Raw genomic sequence first — 17,308 nt, 5'->3', positions numbered from 1 at the left:
AGTGACTTACAGTAGTGAGTCCATATATTTTCATACTGGTCCCCCGTGGGAATCGAACCCATAACCCTAGTGTTGTAAGAGCCATGATCTACCAACAGAGCTACACAGGACCACTACTCACTCAGAACCCTCATTCTGTCATTTAACAAATGCATTCACAGTCACAAGCACAGACTCTCTCTCGCTTACACAACAAACATATGTTAACACATACACACACCATAAGGTTGGAAAGGTCACATCCTACCGATCCTCGACTTCGGCGATGTCATTTACAAAATAGCTTCCAATACTCTATTCAGCAAACTGGATGCAGTCTATTACAGTGCCATCCATTTTGTCACCAAAGCCCCTTATACCACCCACCACTGCGACCTGTATGCTCTAGTCGGCTGGCCCTCGCTACATATTCGTCGCCAGATCCACTGGCTCCAGGTCATCTATAAGTCTATGCTAGGTAAAGCTCCGCCTTATCTCAGCTCACTGGTCACGATAACACCCACCCATAGCACGTGCTCCAGCAGGTATATCTCACTGGTCATCCCCAAAGCCAACACCTCCTTTGGCCGCCTTTCCTTACAGTTCTCTGCTGACAATGACTGGAACGAATTGCAAAAATCGCTGAAGCTGGAGACTTATATTTGCCTCACTAACTTTAAACATCAGCTATCTGAGCAGCTAACCAATCGCTGCAGCTGTACATAGCCCATCTGTAAATAGCCTACCCAATCTACCTACCTCATCCCCATATTTTTTTTATTTACTTTTCTGCTCTTTTGCACACCATTATTTCTACTTGCACAACACCATCTGCTCATCTATCACTCCAGTGTTAATCTGCTAAATTGTAATTGCTTCGCTACTATGGCCTATTTATTGCCTTACCTCCTCATGCCATTTGCACACACTGTATATAGACTTTATTTTTTTCCTATTGTGTTATTGACTGTACGCTTGTTTATTCCATGTGTAACTGTGTTGTTGTTTGTGTCGCACTGCTTTGCTTTATCTTGGCCAGGTCGCAGTTGTAAATGAGAACTTGTTCTCAACTAGCCTACCTGGTTAAATTTAAAAAAATTAAAAATTAAAATAGCTGAGACTTTTTCCAGCCATACAGAGGCAGATCAGGTCATGAATAGGAACAGGAATGTATGCCTTTGTTTGATTCAGAGATTTAGCAGGAAACAGATGCGAGTAAAGGATATTGCAATGGAGGTATTCTCTACAGATTCTACAGAAGAATGAGTGTATTCAAGAGCCCGCCATGTTCAGTCAAACGGAGAGAGAGGAGCCCCAAAAGTGAATCAACAAGCAGCAGCAGCCAAAAATATGTCTATATAGTAACAGATAAAAAGCTGTGCAGTTAAACAGAGGACAAACAGGTTGTGGAAAAGGTAGTCGATTTTAATTTCTTTACGGGGACAAAGCAGGGGCAAAAGGAAAAACATCACATTCTAAAGTAACTGAAATCATCAGACCGCATGCATGAGAGAAATCTATAGCAGCAACCATTGAGTTGCTCCAATAAACAGGGCACAGTCCATGGCGATAGACAGGTGCAGCTGAGAGCCAGTCACCTGCAAAAGTAAGTACTTGAGTCACTGTTTGCTTCTGCTTAACCTGGTCTTGACACATACACACCATGGGAACAGTGGTGGGGGTGGGGCATTCCAAGTGCTTCAGGGAGTGCCAAACAGACGACCACATCCTGTCGCAACGCAAGGCTAGGATAAATCCCTCATTAAACTCTATAGGATAACACTCAAGGGAGGATGTTACCACCATAGAATTAGGAATTAGAATACTACAATGGACACCTCTATGGTTACCACCTATACCAGGGCTTAGGACCTCAATGAAAAACTCCCTCGTAAAACCAAGGGAGAATCAGTGAAGGAACTTCATTTAGGATGCATTGATGAATCTTATGCCAACATTCTAAATGAATGCCAACATTGTAAGGCTTGAAGACAATCTATACCCTTTTTCCAATTTACAATCAAGTCATGTCATATATTTGAAGCTCTGTCCACCCTTCCAGCTGTTCAAGTTCAGATATTGGCCAGTCTAAATTATGAAGCTTACAGCTGGTGAGGGTCAGGAGTAGGCTACAGTGCTAAAGTTCCATTCCTTGAATTCCAATCACTAACCTGTAACACATTACATCCCCCACTCCATCAACAAAACATTCACCTCCCTTTGTGCCTCCCAAGCATCCAGATTGACAGTTGACAGAGTTTCTAAGTAAATTGTGATGATAAACTGAGAAGGCCTTGGTGTGGATGGAAGTGGACACAGAGAGAATGTAGAGGAAGTTGCAGTTGTACTGTAGAAGAATAAACATTCCTCTTTATGAGAGATCAGATGCCATAATATTGCTGCCTCACAAAAATGTGTTGCCGACAAAGTAGAGGAAATGCTTTGACCCTTCCAAATAATGGCAGGGTTGTTTCTCTCTGGTCCAGACACTAAAGAAACAGTTTTCTTTTCAGCTCAAGCCAAACCATCAGCGTATGATAGCACATCCAGCCTTACTTCATTTGCCAAGTAGAAAGACTAGATTGTGGTGAAGTAACTCACTCCTATCTAGCAGAAATTACAACGATGCATGCCATGAAATGTGGTACATTTACATGAGCCATCACCGTCTAGTTACTACGCATAAAAAAAAAATATATATATATATATATATATATATATATATTTTAACTGTTTAGTACACCAAAACAGTTGACAATCATCTTGCTAAAGTTAATGTCTACACTGAGTATATCAAATATTTGGAACACCTTCCTAATATTGAATTGCCCCCACCTTTTGACTCTACAAGGTGTCAAAAACATTCCACAGGGATGCTGGTTCATGTTGACTCTAATGCTTCCCACAGTTGTGTCAAGTTGGCTGGATGTCCTTTGGGTGGTGGACCATTCTTGATATACACGGGAAACTGTTGAGTGTGAAAAACTCAGCAGTGTTGCAGTTCTTGACACAAACCAGCAAGCAATGTTACAGACTTTGGTTTTTCCATTTTATACTTGCAGTTAGCACGTCAGGTGCACTGATTGGTGTCACCTCGTTAGTCAATCTATAGTACACCTGTGCTGGTTGGTCATCTCATTAGAGGGAAGGTGTTTCACCTGTGCTGGCCCAGGTGCAATTTAAGAGTGGCTGGCCTAGTGCTACAGTCGTCTTGAGAGACCGAGGGTTAAAACCTTTAGTTGGCTTTCCCTATTCTTATTTCTAGACAAACAATCCTTTACCTGATTTAGTTTTTCTTTGTGTCTTTAAGTTTGGTGTGAGGTTTTCTTTTGTTTTGCTCTTCTTGGGCAAATTTAATGGGCGCTCATGGTAGGTGTCTTTTAGGTTCCAGATGTTGTTGCTAGTCAACTTTCAGTGGACACCCCCATGAGTATCTTTCAGAACCCCTTCTAAAACCCCACCTGTTCGGGGTTTTTTTATAATTTTTTGGTCAGTGACTCTTAGTTCCCTCTTCTGTTTGAGTGATATTTTTGGTTTTCTTGCTGGGGAACGTAACACCTACCATACCCCGTTCAAAGGCACAAATCTTTTGTCTTGCCCCTTCAACCTCTGAATGGCACACGTACATAAACTGTCTCAATTGTCGTAAAATTCTTCTTTAACTTGTCTCCTCCCCTTCATCTACACTGATTGAAGTGGATTTAACTAGTGACATCAAGGGATCATAGCTTTCATCTGGATTCACCTGGTTAGTCTGTCATGGAATGAGCAGATGTTCTTAATGTTTTGTATACTCAGTATATGTTGTGACTTGTGAAATGTGGCAAACTACAAGGGCATACAACACATTGTGCTTGTATGTATTGTCCTCCCATGTCTCCTCTTCTAGTTAGACTAGATGTCATATACTGTATCTGCCAAAGAACTGCCTTACTTTGATCTACCAGCCAGTTTATGTGCCTAGCTAAGCTCCGGTGTATTAGTATAGTAGGGCCTGGTCTGTGTCCCGGCTCCCAAACCAGTCAGACTGACAGTTGCTCCGGAAGCCCAGGCATGCCAGTAGAAGAGCTCTGAAAAAGCACTGCCTCGTGTCTAATGATTCAAACCAGCAACGGCGCAGACGTGAACTAATCCACAAAGACCGCCAAAGCGCTCCCTGGACCAGCGAGGGGGGTGAGGGGAGCGGAGCGTGAAAACAAGAGTATGTGGGGAGCTGACACAGGGAACATGAGGAAGAAATAAGACAAAGGCCAGGGAATAGGGTAGATACAGCTACCCATCCTGCTGGCAGAAACCCAGCTGTCATTCTTGTGCCTGCTCAATTCAGGGCCACACCTAAATTACGAGATCTCAACAATCCTGGTTGGTGCATAGCTCCAGCACAAGATACAAACAAGATCTGCAGCATGGAACGGCCTATTTAAAAACACAATTTCAAATGGAAAGACATTTTAAAAATATTATCTTAGAGTCAGGCAGACCTTCTGTCATAACATAGGGGCAGGAAAAGGAGTAGGTACTCTATTCACACTGAGGAGGTAATATGATGATATCACAGCAAAATTCTCATAATAGTAATGAGACATTGTACACTTGTTCCCACTGAAAGCACAAATAGGGAAATCTTTACTGATTTTTCCATATGTGCGTACACACACCTACGGATGTCAGGATGGCATCGTTTATATCATAACAAAGAGCTGACTATGGGCTTGCTCATGCTGTATGATCTATTGTACTCAAGTCACATTATAAGAAAATAAAGGCAGTTGCATTGCCATGGCAACTCTGTCTACACAGCCATGTTTGAACTTGTCCATGATCTCAGCAGGAGGCCCAGAACAGACAGCTACGAGGCCAATTTGTATCTTTGAGGTGGGGCTTGGAACCCACCTCACCTTGTTTAGCCTCCATCCCCACTGACTGATAGAACTTCAACCTAAAGACTAATCTTCTCACCCACAGCAATAAACCCCTATTTCTATTGAATATAGAACAAGGGCAGTGCATGAATGTACAGTATGGTTTTCTCTTTCTCACTCAAAGCTCGAGAGATTGTTTTTAGACATTTATAATAGGAAGAAACGTTATTAGCGTTTAATTATTCCCTTTCATCCAATAAAATGTATCAGATGTCCCTCCATGAGATATTTCCATAATGCCATGACTCTAAACCCCTGGTAACTGAGGGGTGGGAGGGGTCAGAAAGAGAAGGGACAGCATATTTACCCGGAAAGGTGTGTGGGTTGGGTGACCCTCTCTTGAGGCACTTGGAACACAGAACATGAACAGTGTAGTAGAGCCCGGGCCACTCCTGCAGAAGGACATTCAGCTCCTCAACCAGTGGGATTATCGCTTGCCAAGCAGTCCAGATATTTGGCAGGGAGGCATGGCTGGCTATGGACAGTGACTCGGCCTGCAGCCTGCCCCGAGCCGGCTGGTAACTGACCACCACAGGCACTTTACCGCGATAGGCAAAGATCTGGTGCCTCCCGTCTGACCGCTGAACCACATGGCTGTTGATCTGCACACTGTAGCGTGCAAACAGTCCAGGAGGGAAGAGAAAGGGGAAGCTGTATTCAATCTGCAGCTGCTCCACAGAGAAGAACTGACTAGCAGCCACTGAGCTGCCGTTCACCCAGGCCTCGGCATGGGGCTCCTCATTGCTGACATAGCTGGGGAACTTGTACCAGACGGTGGCCCCGTTCAGAGGCTTGCTGCGGGGCTTGTTAATGCAGTAGCAGACCCCCATCTTCTCTAGCAGCTCCATGATGAGGTGGAGGTCCTGCTGGGTTTGGATGAGAGGTCTCAGGAGCAGCCGTATGACGTTAGAAGGCAGGAGGCCGTGGCTGAGGAAGCCCTCCACTTGGTGCTGTAGATGGGTAGCCCTGAGGTTCTCTCCCTTCTCCCCATCTATAACTACACTGGTCCTCCTCTTGTCCCCCTTCTCACTGTCCGACAGTAGTCTCTCCAGCAGCGTGGACTCATCCCTCTGGAAGAAGACATTGAGGATGGCAATGAAGCGTGGCAGGTTGTGGAAGACATACTCCTTTAGTGTCAGACTGTCCTCGAAGTAGAGTAGCTTCCCACTCTCGTGTAGGTAGGACAGGGCACTCTGCAGGCGGTCCTCCGTGAGCCCAGCCTGGAGGCCCAAACGGGCCGAGTCCCACCACGAGAGCCACAGGTCCTGGGGCTTAAAGTGCAGCTCCTCCAGCATCTGCCAGGACTTGGGCAGCACGCGGTGGAGGTTGGGGAAGATGTCACGATGGTCAGCCACTGACATGAGCTTCTCCCTCAGCCTCTGGATATTTATCTGGCTCTCCGTGCAGCTGACACACAGGACAGGGGACAGGATCTGTAGCCTGTGGTTCAGCATGTACTGCAGCTGGGCTTTCTTCCGTCTCAGGTTCTTGTCTGTGACGCCGTAGAAGAGGATGTGAGGGCTGGAGGTGCGGACGTTGTAGCCCTGCTCCAGGGCCTGGTCCACCTGCTGGGCAAGGCTCCGCAGGCAATGGGTGTCCCACTTCTCCTGCAGGGCAATCTGTCTGTGGATATCAAGGCTCTTCCCCTCCACCTCCATGTCTCCACACAGGTCTGTGTGCGTGCCCACCATGCAGACCACAGCGTGGGGCACTTTTGCATTGAGGAGATGGAGGAAGTAGCCCACGTGGGCGTAAAAGTTCTTGGGTGAGTATGTTTTCAGATTCACAACGAGGATGTACAGAGCACCAGGTGAGAGAAAAAAAGGTTTGATGAGGTCATAGTTTGGCTTCCCTGACAGGTCATACACTAAAAATGTAAGACTGCGATCGGCGTCCGCTACCCAATTAGTCACATCAACCCCTTTGTTTCCCTGAGCAGAGTTGGCATCCTGCTGCTCACTCACAACACTCTGCCTGAGCTGTGTTTTCCCAGCGTTTTTCATTCCCATCAGGACCAGTTTTAACCTGGGTTTCACAGCCAGCTGGGAATGTGCAAGTTCCTTTTGATAAGCACCGATGTAGGGGATCCCCTTCATACAGACCTCATAGGGAGGCTGGATGAGGGGGTTATCCTTCACTTTCCAAATGTTTACCTTGGAGAGTTTTCCAAAGTTATCTGGAAGTATGGCTATTTGGTTACCCTGTAAAACAAGCTCCTCCAATCTATTTAGCTCCACAATGGAGTCGGGCAGATAAGTAATGTTATTATTGTCTAACCAGAGGTTTGCCAGCCTACGCAGCTGGCCTATCTCCTCTGGAACAAAAGACAGTTTATTTCTGCTCAGGTAAAGCTCTTCTAGTCCTGTGATGTTTAGGATAACCTGGGGAAACTCCTCAAGCTCATTAGAGGATAGATTGACCATTTTAAGTCTCTGCAGGTTGCCAAAGGAACGAGGCAGAGCTGTGAGGTTGTTACTGTCCAGCATCAGGCTCTCCAGGTTGTGCAGGTGACAGAACGTGTCTGGTAACATGGAGATGTGAATGCTGCTGAGCCACAGGATCTTGATGGACTGCAGCTTAATGATGTCCTCTGGTAGACACGCAAATGTATTCCCAGAGCAGTCGAGCTCCTCCATGTCACTGAGGGCAAGAATCTCTGGGGGAAACTGGTTCAGCTTGTTGTGATCAGCATCCAGAGAACGAAGCCTCTTGAGCTGTGAGAAGGACCTGGGGAAATCACATATGTCATTGAAGCTTATGTCCAGCTCCTCCAAACAATGCAGTGCCCCAATCTGTGATGGCAGGTACTGGATGTTGTTGTGACTGATGCAGAGCTTTTTCAGCCCCTTCAGCAGGCCTATGTCCTCAGAGAAGTGGCCCAAGCAGTTGTGGCTCATGTCCAGTTCCACAAGAGGACCCAGTTCAAACACCACAAAAGGAACTGTGACAAATTTGTTCCTGCGTAGGACAAGGCTACGCAGGTTTGTGAGGGTTGCCCCCAATCCTTCTGGTAGCTCGTGCAGTGAGTTATTGCCCAGATTGAGTACCTCTATATCGCTTATATTTTCAGGTAGAATGATCTTCTCCCTGTTTTGGGAGCAGAGGGTGAGCTGTCGCAGGTTGCTTCGCAGCTTCCTAGAGCGGAGAGCAGCATCTCTCCACAATTTAGCCGTTTTGAGATTGTTCTCCTTGTCCCCCATTGTTTTGAAAACCGACACCTCCTTGTTTTCATTGGGAGGAATCATCAATTATCCTGGCAATATGGTGGTCTAGGTGCCCTTGTGTCATCGATTAGTGTTCTTATAATGAACAATCCAAACAACAGAGAAAACGACAGTAATTCCATTTCGACCAAGAACACATGTTTTTCAATCGAATCAATACTGGACTTGGCCAGCAGTGCTTCACGCATCTTTATCTACGGCCGCAGACCGCACAATGAACAGGGAAACCTACCGCAATTTCAAATCCATTTTAGAACACAGGCGGTTGGGCTGGCCCCGCCAGCACATTCTCTAGTATCGTGGCATCCAATCGCGCCCTATTATCAAAAAACAAAGCATGAAATCAAACAGCGGCCAATGTCTCATCCTTGTGCCTCGCTCATCTCTCTGCCTGTGATCTCTCGTAAACTAGTCCTTGCTGCTCAAGGGGGAGTGAACAGCAGCAACGCCTAGATTAACACTGCGTCAGATTTTTTTGCCTACTTGGTTTAGTTCTCGATTGACTGCCCATGATGACATTGTATTTTTATTGCTAGGCTAGAACATTTATAAGATTAAATAAAGGAATATGTCTTTTATCTACAGCGAGAGAGGTGTTTTCCTTTTTATTTAGATAACTTTTTTTACATCTGTTTTCCACACCCATTGAGTTGAGAAAGTTAAATGTATTATTCTATATTAAGCTAATTTTTCCATAATTATTCTGGTCAGATGGGATACAAAATTATTTTATAAGAAAAATACAAAATAGTATATAGAATGTAGTTTCTGCAATGCTATTTCGATCAAACACCAGATATGTTATTGCGGAAGATAAAAATATCCCTCTGCGAAAAGGTTATTTTCAGTAGCAGACATTGAAACTTACATGGTGCAACATGACTCACTGGGACAAATACAAAACACGTACCACTTTCTCTTGGTATTCTCTTGATGGGAAACAGTGCGTGTTCTTTCGGCGTGTTACCTGCTTTGTCTCCATCTAATGGCTATGATGCGACTGCACCGGGGTTGGCAAAACCATTACGTCACCATATTGTATAGAATGTTGAAATGTATTTTATTTAACTAGAAATCATTGACTTACCGCTTATGGTAGAAATTTGATTGGTTTTGTACATAACAAAAAGGACAAATTCTCTTGAACCTGATGCCATGAAGCACAGACGTGTTAGAAATGTTAGGGGTTGTACCAATTGTACATTGAAAAATGTAATGCAAATGTTATGCTAGTGTGTATTACAATTGTCCTTATCCATCGATCAGTTGGCACTGTACATCGAGTCCATCAAGTTCAAATCGATTATAAAACGCAGCACAAGAAAAACCAGACAGACAATACATGTCAAGGACTGTCAAAGGCTTTAAACTGCCCCCAGAAAGTGAAGAAAGCAGGCTAAAAATGAACATCACCCACTACTAACTCCTATTAACCAGAACTGGCAATAGTTAAGCAGTATAATAATAGGCATTTATATAATTACCAGTATCAGGAAATTAATAGAAAAATAGAAGTACATTTTAGTTGCTTAAAAAAAAAAGATGTACTTGGTATGGTTTGTAACAAGGCAGTAGAATTACTGGAGTTTATACATATTTATTAGTACTAAAAGAAATTGTTAAGACAATAGCTAAATAGTTCATACATTGTTTGCATGTGAGCTTGTGCAAAAATGTATCATGTAAATCACAAAGTATATGCATTGCTTAAACCAAAGTTAAAGCCAACATCCTCAATTGTCTTGAACCGATTTTAAAAGCCACATGTGCTCTAACAGACACAGTCAAGTAAATTTAGCTGCTTTACACATGCAGCCCATATCTGATCTTTTGCCCACTGATCTTTTACCCAATTATGGGCAAGAGATCTGATTGGTCAAACGGTTAATTAGTGGCAAAAGATCCAAAGTGGGCTGCCTGTGTAAACACAGCCTTCGAGGGTTAGCAGCAAAGATGTTTTTGTTTTCAGACAATATGAAAGACAAATTTAAAAATCATTCTTTAAAGAAAATCCCTAGCAGATGTCTTAGTCCTACTGTAGAAATCTACAGAGGATGTCAAAAGGCAGCAACAAAATTCATATTGTGGTAAGTGGCACTACTAGTCTAATTAAACAGCTATCCACACAGTCCCACAATTTGGGGGAAAAAAATTAAAAGAAAAAAGAACAGAGTCTTCGATTGAGTGGGAAAAGTGCTATGATTTTTTTTAAAAAGCCATATGGGGGTAAAACAGACATGGGATGCCTGCTTGAAGGCCTCAATGCAGGGGGGATGCGGAGCCGAGGATGCGGAGCCGAGGTCGAGGGCTAGTCTCTGCTGCGGGGGGTATGTGGGGGTGGAGCTCCTTCCACAGGGGCAGAGCTGGGCACAGTCCGCAGCTGTCCTTCGTGCATGCGCTCGTTGATGCGCAGTTGGCAGCCGTCTTGCAGCATTCGCATCGCAATGTGGGCGATATTGCGCGAGTCATCCAGGCCAGAGTGAGGGCGGCCCTCGTATTTAAGTCCCAGCTTCTCAAGCATGCTACTCAGCTTGGTCTGGGTGCGAGGGACCTGTGGTAAAGGGAAGATTCTATGCTACTCAACATAGTGTATGTAAGGAATGTCTTACATGCATCTATATTTAGAGAGATTTCAGCTAATTTCATATCATACAAAAAAACAAACCTTATAGAAGTTCCCGTATAATTTTTTGATGTTGATCCACTTCTTTGCAAACTGTGGATATCTGAGACTATTTAAACGGCACTGGGTGTTCATGAACTTGCTCATGTCCCAAGATCTGTGGAAATAACAAAAGCACATAGTTGTATACTAATGAGAACATTTAATATCTTACTAGCGTTATCATTAATACACCAAAGCAGTGTTAGTACCCTCTGCCCACACTGACATACCCGTCTGTAAGAAGAGTGTATTTGTATTTTGTGCCAAGCTCTTTCTCCTGAAGCCAAAGCACAACCCGCTCAAGGACATCAGGAAACGTGTCTGCGTCATCCACCATTTTCTGGGCAAAAAAAAGCAGTTACAAACTCTTATATGAACATTACATTGTGTGAAGTATTTTTAAATCATACTATTCAAGTCCTTCAAGATAGTTCAGTCAACGTCTATGCCTGGTGTCTCACCTGTGTTATTCCTGTCAACTTTACACAGAACTCTGACAGCTGTGTGTTGACTTCTGGTCTGACATATTCCTGAAAGGTGTCTTCCTACAAGGAAAACCAGTGTCAATCATGATACCAAAACATTTGTGTATTATTTGCGTCAACAACTAATATTAAATCAAAAGTCTATATATCTATGACCTGTATGATCGTACACACAAGCCTAACAATGCATTGCTTCTAACAATGTCCCCTCCATTCCCACTCACAATCTCTAAAGTGTGCGTGTTGAGCAGGACCATTGGGAACTCAATGATTTCATGAGTGAAGTCAGCAGGGTTGTCCTGTTCACACGTTGCTTCAAAGTCCACCACGCAGATGTAGTCGTAGTAGGTATCCGTGGCTTCACCTGCTGTCACAGACTGCGTCATCAACAGCTTATGTTTCTTGTAGTAGTTCTTCAACCGCTTCTTCATCACTTCCTTCACACCCCTACACACACACACAAATTGGGATCATTTGACATTCAGTGGAATGAACCTTCTTCAGTGGCATGTCTAGCAGCTCTGGGATTTCCAAACACAGAGATCCTTGGGCATATTCATGAAGCTGGTTCTGTTGCAAAGCGTTTCTTAAAAACAGGAGCAAACGGAATGGGGAGCGACCAACCTGAATTTGTCAACAACAACAAAAATACGCGATTTAGTTTGGACTAATGATTACACCCCTGGGGCCTGTTGCACAAAACTAGGATAAGGGATTAAGCCAGGATATCTTGGTGATCCTGGCTCAATTGATCCGTAATCCGGTTGCACTAAAGATGGATAGGGGGCAGGAGGATATGTTATGGTATAAATTACCATGGAGATTTATTCTGTGGAGCTAGCCTGCTCCAGACCAGGCTAAATTCCAGGATCTATTTAATCTCATCCCTAATGTCAGTCAGCAGTCACCACAAATGGAAACCAATAGTTATTTCACTGCTCACTATACATTGTTATCACATAACTAGACCCACTGTCATTATTTAAACGTTTGTGATCATTAATTTCAATGATTTTGGATAAAAAATAATTTTTAGATTATGTTGCTATCATTAGATAATTTACAGTTTCCCATAGACTATAAGGCTATATATAAAATGATATAATATTAGGGCCACAGAGGGGAAAAAAACACAAGTAATAATATTGTAACCGGTTGTTTTAAAGGAGGACAGTTGTTAAAATGACAGATGTGGGGCATTTCGTGAAATTGTACTTCAGTATGGTTTCATAAACAAAGACATGCTGATGTGCCAGAATATTAAGTATCACATTGTCATAAGTATCAAAACAATATGTAGCTTTTCTGCAGAAAGAACCAGCCTCATAAATTTATGACTTTATCCTTTTTCTTCAGTGTGGCCCTAGTACTCTGTCATATAAACAAATACACATTCCATATGAATATAAAAACACAATGTGTAACATTATGTTCCTTTATTGAATAAGGACAAAACAAAGCAGGTAAACCATCAGCTCCTTTCGAAACTGAAGTCACAGTGACTACAAGATGGAAAGCACAGAATCCAAGCATATTATACAAAATGATACATACACATTCAAAGGTCTGTATATAACACACCCTGCATGTCTGCACACTAAAATAAATGCAGGACAAATCCATACACATCAACTGAACAGACAAATGAATGGATGCAGTAGCCTCCCTGCAGCCTTGTATTACACACAGTATACCGCACAAACATCATAAGAGGCCAAATTCGTAAAAAAACGAACCCAAAAAAAAACCAATTCCTCTGCCACCGCAGGACATATTTAACCAAAATTGAAAGCACACATACTAACTAAAATAATTCAACACATATTTGTCCCTCAGCAGCCGACCACTGTCGTCATCAGGGAAGATTGCCGGATTGTCCCAGTCCATGGCTGGTGGCACTCTGGGGGCCCTCTCCTTCCTCAGGCAGGCCACATTGTGGAGGACAGCACAAGCCACAGTAATATCACATGCCCTAACAGGGCTGACCCTTAATTTGTGAAGGCAGTGAAAGCGTGCCTTCAGGAGGCCAAAGGTCATTTCAACTCTGGCCCTGGTCCTGGCATGGGCATGGTTGTAGGCCTGCTGTGCTTCCTGGGGGTCTGTGAAAGGTGTCAGGAGAAAAGGCTGGCAGCCATACCCCCTGTCTCCCAGCAGCACACCAGAGAATTCACCTGTCAACACAAAATCTCATCATTACTACCTCATAAACACAGTGATATTCTTGACACAGCCATGATGGTTATAAATAGGGGTTGTGTGGCTTACCTTGTGATAGGCACTGATAGATTTCAGAGGCCCGAAAGATTCTGGAGTCATGGACTGAGCCAGGCCATTTTGCCACAACATTGCTGATCACACAGTCAGCATTGCAGACCATCTGAAATCATAAGATGAGGAATATTACACCAATCAATGCACATCACTGGCAATGCAGAGTGTTCGTCAATGGACAATATCAAAAAGTTATGTTCACCTGAACATTAATGCTGTGAAAGGATTTCCTATTCACAAAATCGGCCTCATGGGCACCTGAGGGGGCTTTTATCCTTATGTGTGTGCAGTCCACTGCACCAATGACATTGGGGAAACCTGTCACACAAAGTAATGAGTATCCTACTATGTGTTAACAGTTGTCCTGTAATTTGTAGATCCTCTTACCTGCAATCCTATAGAACTCCTCTTTGATGTCACAGAGTCTTCTGTGGCCAGGGAAGGAGATGAAGACATCTGCTAATGCTTTGATAGCCAGACACACACTCCTTATTGTGCGGCAAATTGTGGCCTTGTTCAGCTGTTCTGCATCCCCCACTGAGTACAGGAAGGCTCCACTAGAAAAAAAGCGCAAGGCCACACAAACCATTTGCTCCACACTCAGTGCATGGCTCCGTGCAGTGCGGTGCTTAATCCTGGGACCCAGTAGTCTGCATAGATACCTGATGCCATCTGCAGAAAACCTGTATCTTTCATATAGATGGTCATCAGGGAAGGCCAGTAGGTCCAACCGGTCCCTGAAGACCCTTTCTCGCCTGAAGGCTCTCCTCAGCACAAGTGCTTCTTCATCCACCACATCTCGCACGAATGGGCATGCCATTGTCAGAGCAGAAAGGAACACACAATTTTGGGCCTTCATATAGGCTAGTGGCCACACCTGGTGCTGGGGGGGTGGGCAAAAGAGGGCGATGCCTTATAACGATGACTTGGTTGTACTGATTGCTGGGAAAATAAAAAAAACCTTAGAAAGATGCCACCGTCCTGTGTGCTCACAATAAGAGATCATATGTCATGGCTCACTTGACTTTACGAGAATATACCTAATTTTTATTTTGAGCTGTGTCATCTTCTTGGAGCTGGGGGAGGAAAGAAAAATAATGATTAATACATTTGTGTTACAGTTAGCATACAGTGTACATTGAAGGCATATCTCACCTCCCTCTCAAGTTTTTTTATTTCAAGGTCCAGTTTCCTAATTGTCCTCTTTTTTATTTCGGACTCCAGTGCAAGATTTTCCATCTTTTTCTTCTTGTACTGAATGTCTATGTCTGCCAGTTCTATTTGGCGCCGGAGGTGGTTGCCATACAACTTTCTGATAGCTTGTGAGCTCTGTGAACACAATACAATTAGCGCAGCTGGAATTTGGCAGGATGTGGTGTCCTTTTATTAATACGCACTATGTTGCCAGGCTGGTTTTCCCACTGTATAGCATCTGGGTCCTGTAAAAGAAATTAGATTTTTTGATTTTGATGAGGACTCCTCACCATTGTAGAGTAAATAGTACTTTCACAGTCTTAACATGATACCTCATGCCTTCTGGAATCCAGAGAGATGGTCTCCTCCTCATCATCGTCTCCATCATGTGCTGTTGCTGCTGCACTGGGGCCTTCACCCTATCACATTTAATCGGATTCATATTGAAGCTAGTAGACAAGACATGCCAGGCCTACAGTATGCCTTTGATGGAGTACTCACTGGATCAGCATCGTCTGGTGCTTGTGCTGGTGGCTCTAACAGGAACACAGTGCTGCCAGACACTGCAAGGCAATAGGTAAACCAAAGTCAGACAGTCCAAATTGATTCAATATGAATGTGGTTGTATCCCATGTAGAGATGGAAGGACATACCTTGAATGAAGCGGGTGGCATCTTGGGAGGAACCTATGCTCGTCTCTTTCCCCCCAGGGATCCCCTCTAAGACGGGCCTGCCTTTATTTAGCTCCAAGGCCATGTCCTCTGCTGGGGTAAGGTCAGCCTTTGGTGACCCACCACCCGTGCCTTGTCTGTGGGTATTCTTTTTCACTGCTAAAACAGTACAGACAATGTGTGAGCAGGCACCTTCTGGGTACAATATATGCTTGTGCTTTGTTAAATATTAGTCAGGGACCATACCATTCTGCAGAATGTTCTTGTATTTGATTTTGACCTGCTGCCATGTCCGTTTTGGCCCGTTCATGTTTAATCTACACACACACACACACACACACATTTAATGGAGTCACACTGCAAAAAATTACTTGGTATTTTTGTCTTGTTTTCAGTAAAAATATCAAAAAATCTATCATAGCTTTATACAGTGTGATGGAGTTACTTTACACAATTTCACTCATATCTGCAGTGCATTTCAATAAAAAATTTAACCGTTTCATAATTACAGTACAACTGCATTTTTGGAGATGTGAATTAAATATTTGAATTGTAATTGTGATGTTTCAGCGGAGCGGTGACTGTGTAATTGTGCACTACTTACGCATTCAGGCGGTCTGCAATACTTTGCCACGGTTTTTCTCTTTGCTTTATCACTGTGGCGGTGTTGCCTTTCTTCTTAATTATATATTTTACCTCCTCGTATGCCTCCATGAGGATTTGTGCTTCCGACGGGGAAAAGTACGCGGCTCTAGTTGCCATGGTAAATCAGTTAATCTGTGATCTGTGGCGGGGTCTATTTGAGTGAGCCGTGAGCGCGCACCTATCCAGGATTGGTTTCACCTGGCTTAATGAATCCGTGTCTGCTCATCCTGGCTTGGTCTTTGTGCAACCAATTAAGCCTGGACGCACATGTTTTGGCTTCATTGAGCTCAGCTGAGTCATTTATCCCGGATGTCTTAATTCTACTTTTGTGCAACAGGCCCCAGGTCTCCAATGGATTATGATTGTAGCCATCTCCTGCTGAAACACTACACTAGTTATACGATTGTAACGTGGTATGTGATTACATACAGCACAATTCCTTAGGTACTGAAACAAGTGTTCCTACATACCTTGTGTCAAGCTTCAATTCTGCCAGTTTGGCCCGAAGCTCATCCTTGTTCATGCGGTTGATATGTCCATTTGCAAGAGCAATCTCTTTGTAAACTGGATCACTGAAGTCGCCGTGAGTAGGAGATGCTTGACGGACGGGTTCACCGATGTTACTACAAACTCTGACTCTGCTGCAAGACTTTGACATATAGGAAGGAATGTACCGTCAATGTTAGTCACATAAGTAGGTACTGTAGTTTCATAGCTAGTTTAACATATCCCTGGATTCTATTTCTACTCCAATCTTGCAAGCTAGATAGCAGTAGCTACTAACCTTGTCATCTTCCTCCGGTTTAGAGGACAATTTCACATTGCCATCCCTGTCTTGAATATTCTCCTTGCATTCCTCCATTTTTGACATATGATTGTGTCAACCAATTTGGGGGAGAAGGTTAGCTTGCTAGTTGCTAGCTAACTGGTAGGGTGTATCTTGACTGTTTCCGCGCTTTCTTCCCGCGTCAGTGCTCTACTACGCGCATGACATTTTTTTATATCGGAAGTGTATCGCTGATCAACGTTACATGATAATAGAAAACTACTGTTTTATTCATGGTTTTCCAATCTTGTTCTGACAAGACACGTTGTCGGAATAATTTGGTTAAGTAATAGTGTGTGAAAAATAAACAAACATTCCGGTGTGGTGATAATCATGATTTGTCGACATCACAGATGGTTTGTGTACATAACAGGTTAGGATAATTAACGTGGGATGTTATATGAATTAACGTAGCAGTTTAGGAAA

At 43.6% G+C, this 17,308-nt stretch overlaps 2 protein-coding genes across 2 annotated transcripts in view; both read right to left on the bottom strand.

Moving 5' to 3' along the window:
- The window catches only part of LOC106568162 (malignant fibrous histiocytoma-amplified sequence 1 homolog), a 37,502-nt gene extending 28,917 nt beyond the window's left edge, over positions 1–8,585 (bottom strand). The window contains exon 1 of the mRNA XM_014138244.3: positions 5,209–8,585. Coding sequence (XP_013993719.1) covers positions 5,209–8,146 — 2,938 coding nt within the window. The 5' untranslated portion in view covers positions 8,147–8,585. The remainder of the gene's footprint in view (positions 1–5,208) is intronic.
- Positions 8,586–9,166: 581 nt separating this feature from the next.
- thex1 (Histone mRNA 3-exonuclease 1) lies at positions 9,167–16,980 on the bottom strand. The gene is given in 7 exon segments (NM_001279008.1): positions 9,167–10,676; positions 10,791–10,905; positions 11,021–11,130; positions 11,252–11,335; positions 11,500–11,722; positions 16,527–16,705; positions 16,841–16,980. Coding segments are annotated over 7 exon segments (1,041 nt in total). The 5' UTR covers positions 16,928–16,980; the 3' UTR covers positions 9,167–10,433.
- Positions 16,981–17,308: the final 328 nt, after the last annotated feature.

This window comes from Salmo salar, chromosome 13 (genome assembly GCF_965601325.2).
Source record: "Salmo salar chromosome 13, fSalSal1, whole genome shotgun sequence".
In the NCBI taxonomy this organism is placed as follows: domain Eukaryota; kingdom Metazoa; phylum Chordata; class Actinopteri; order Salmoniformes; family Salmonidae; genus Salmo; species Salmo salar.
This window is presented reverse-complemented; position numbering and strand designations above follow the sequence as displayed.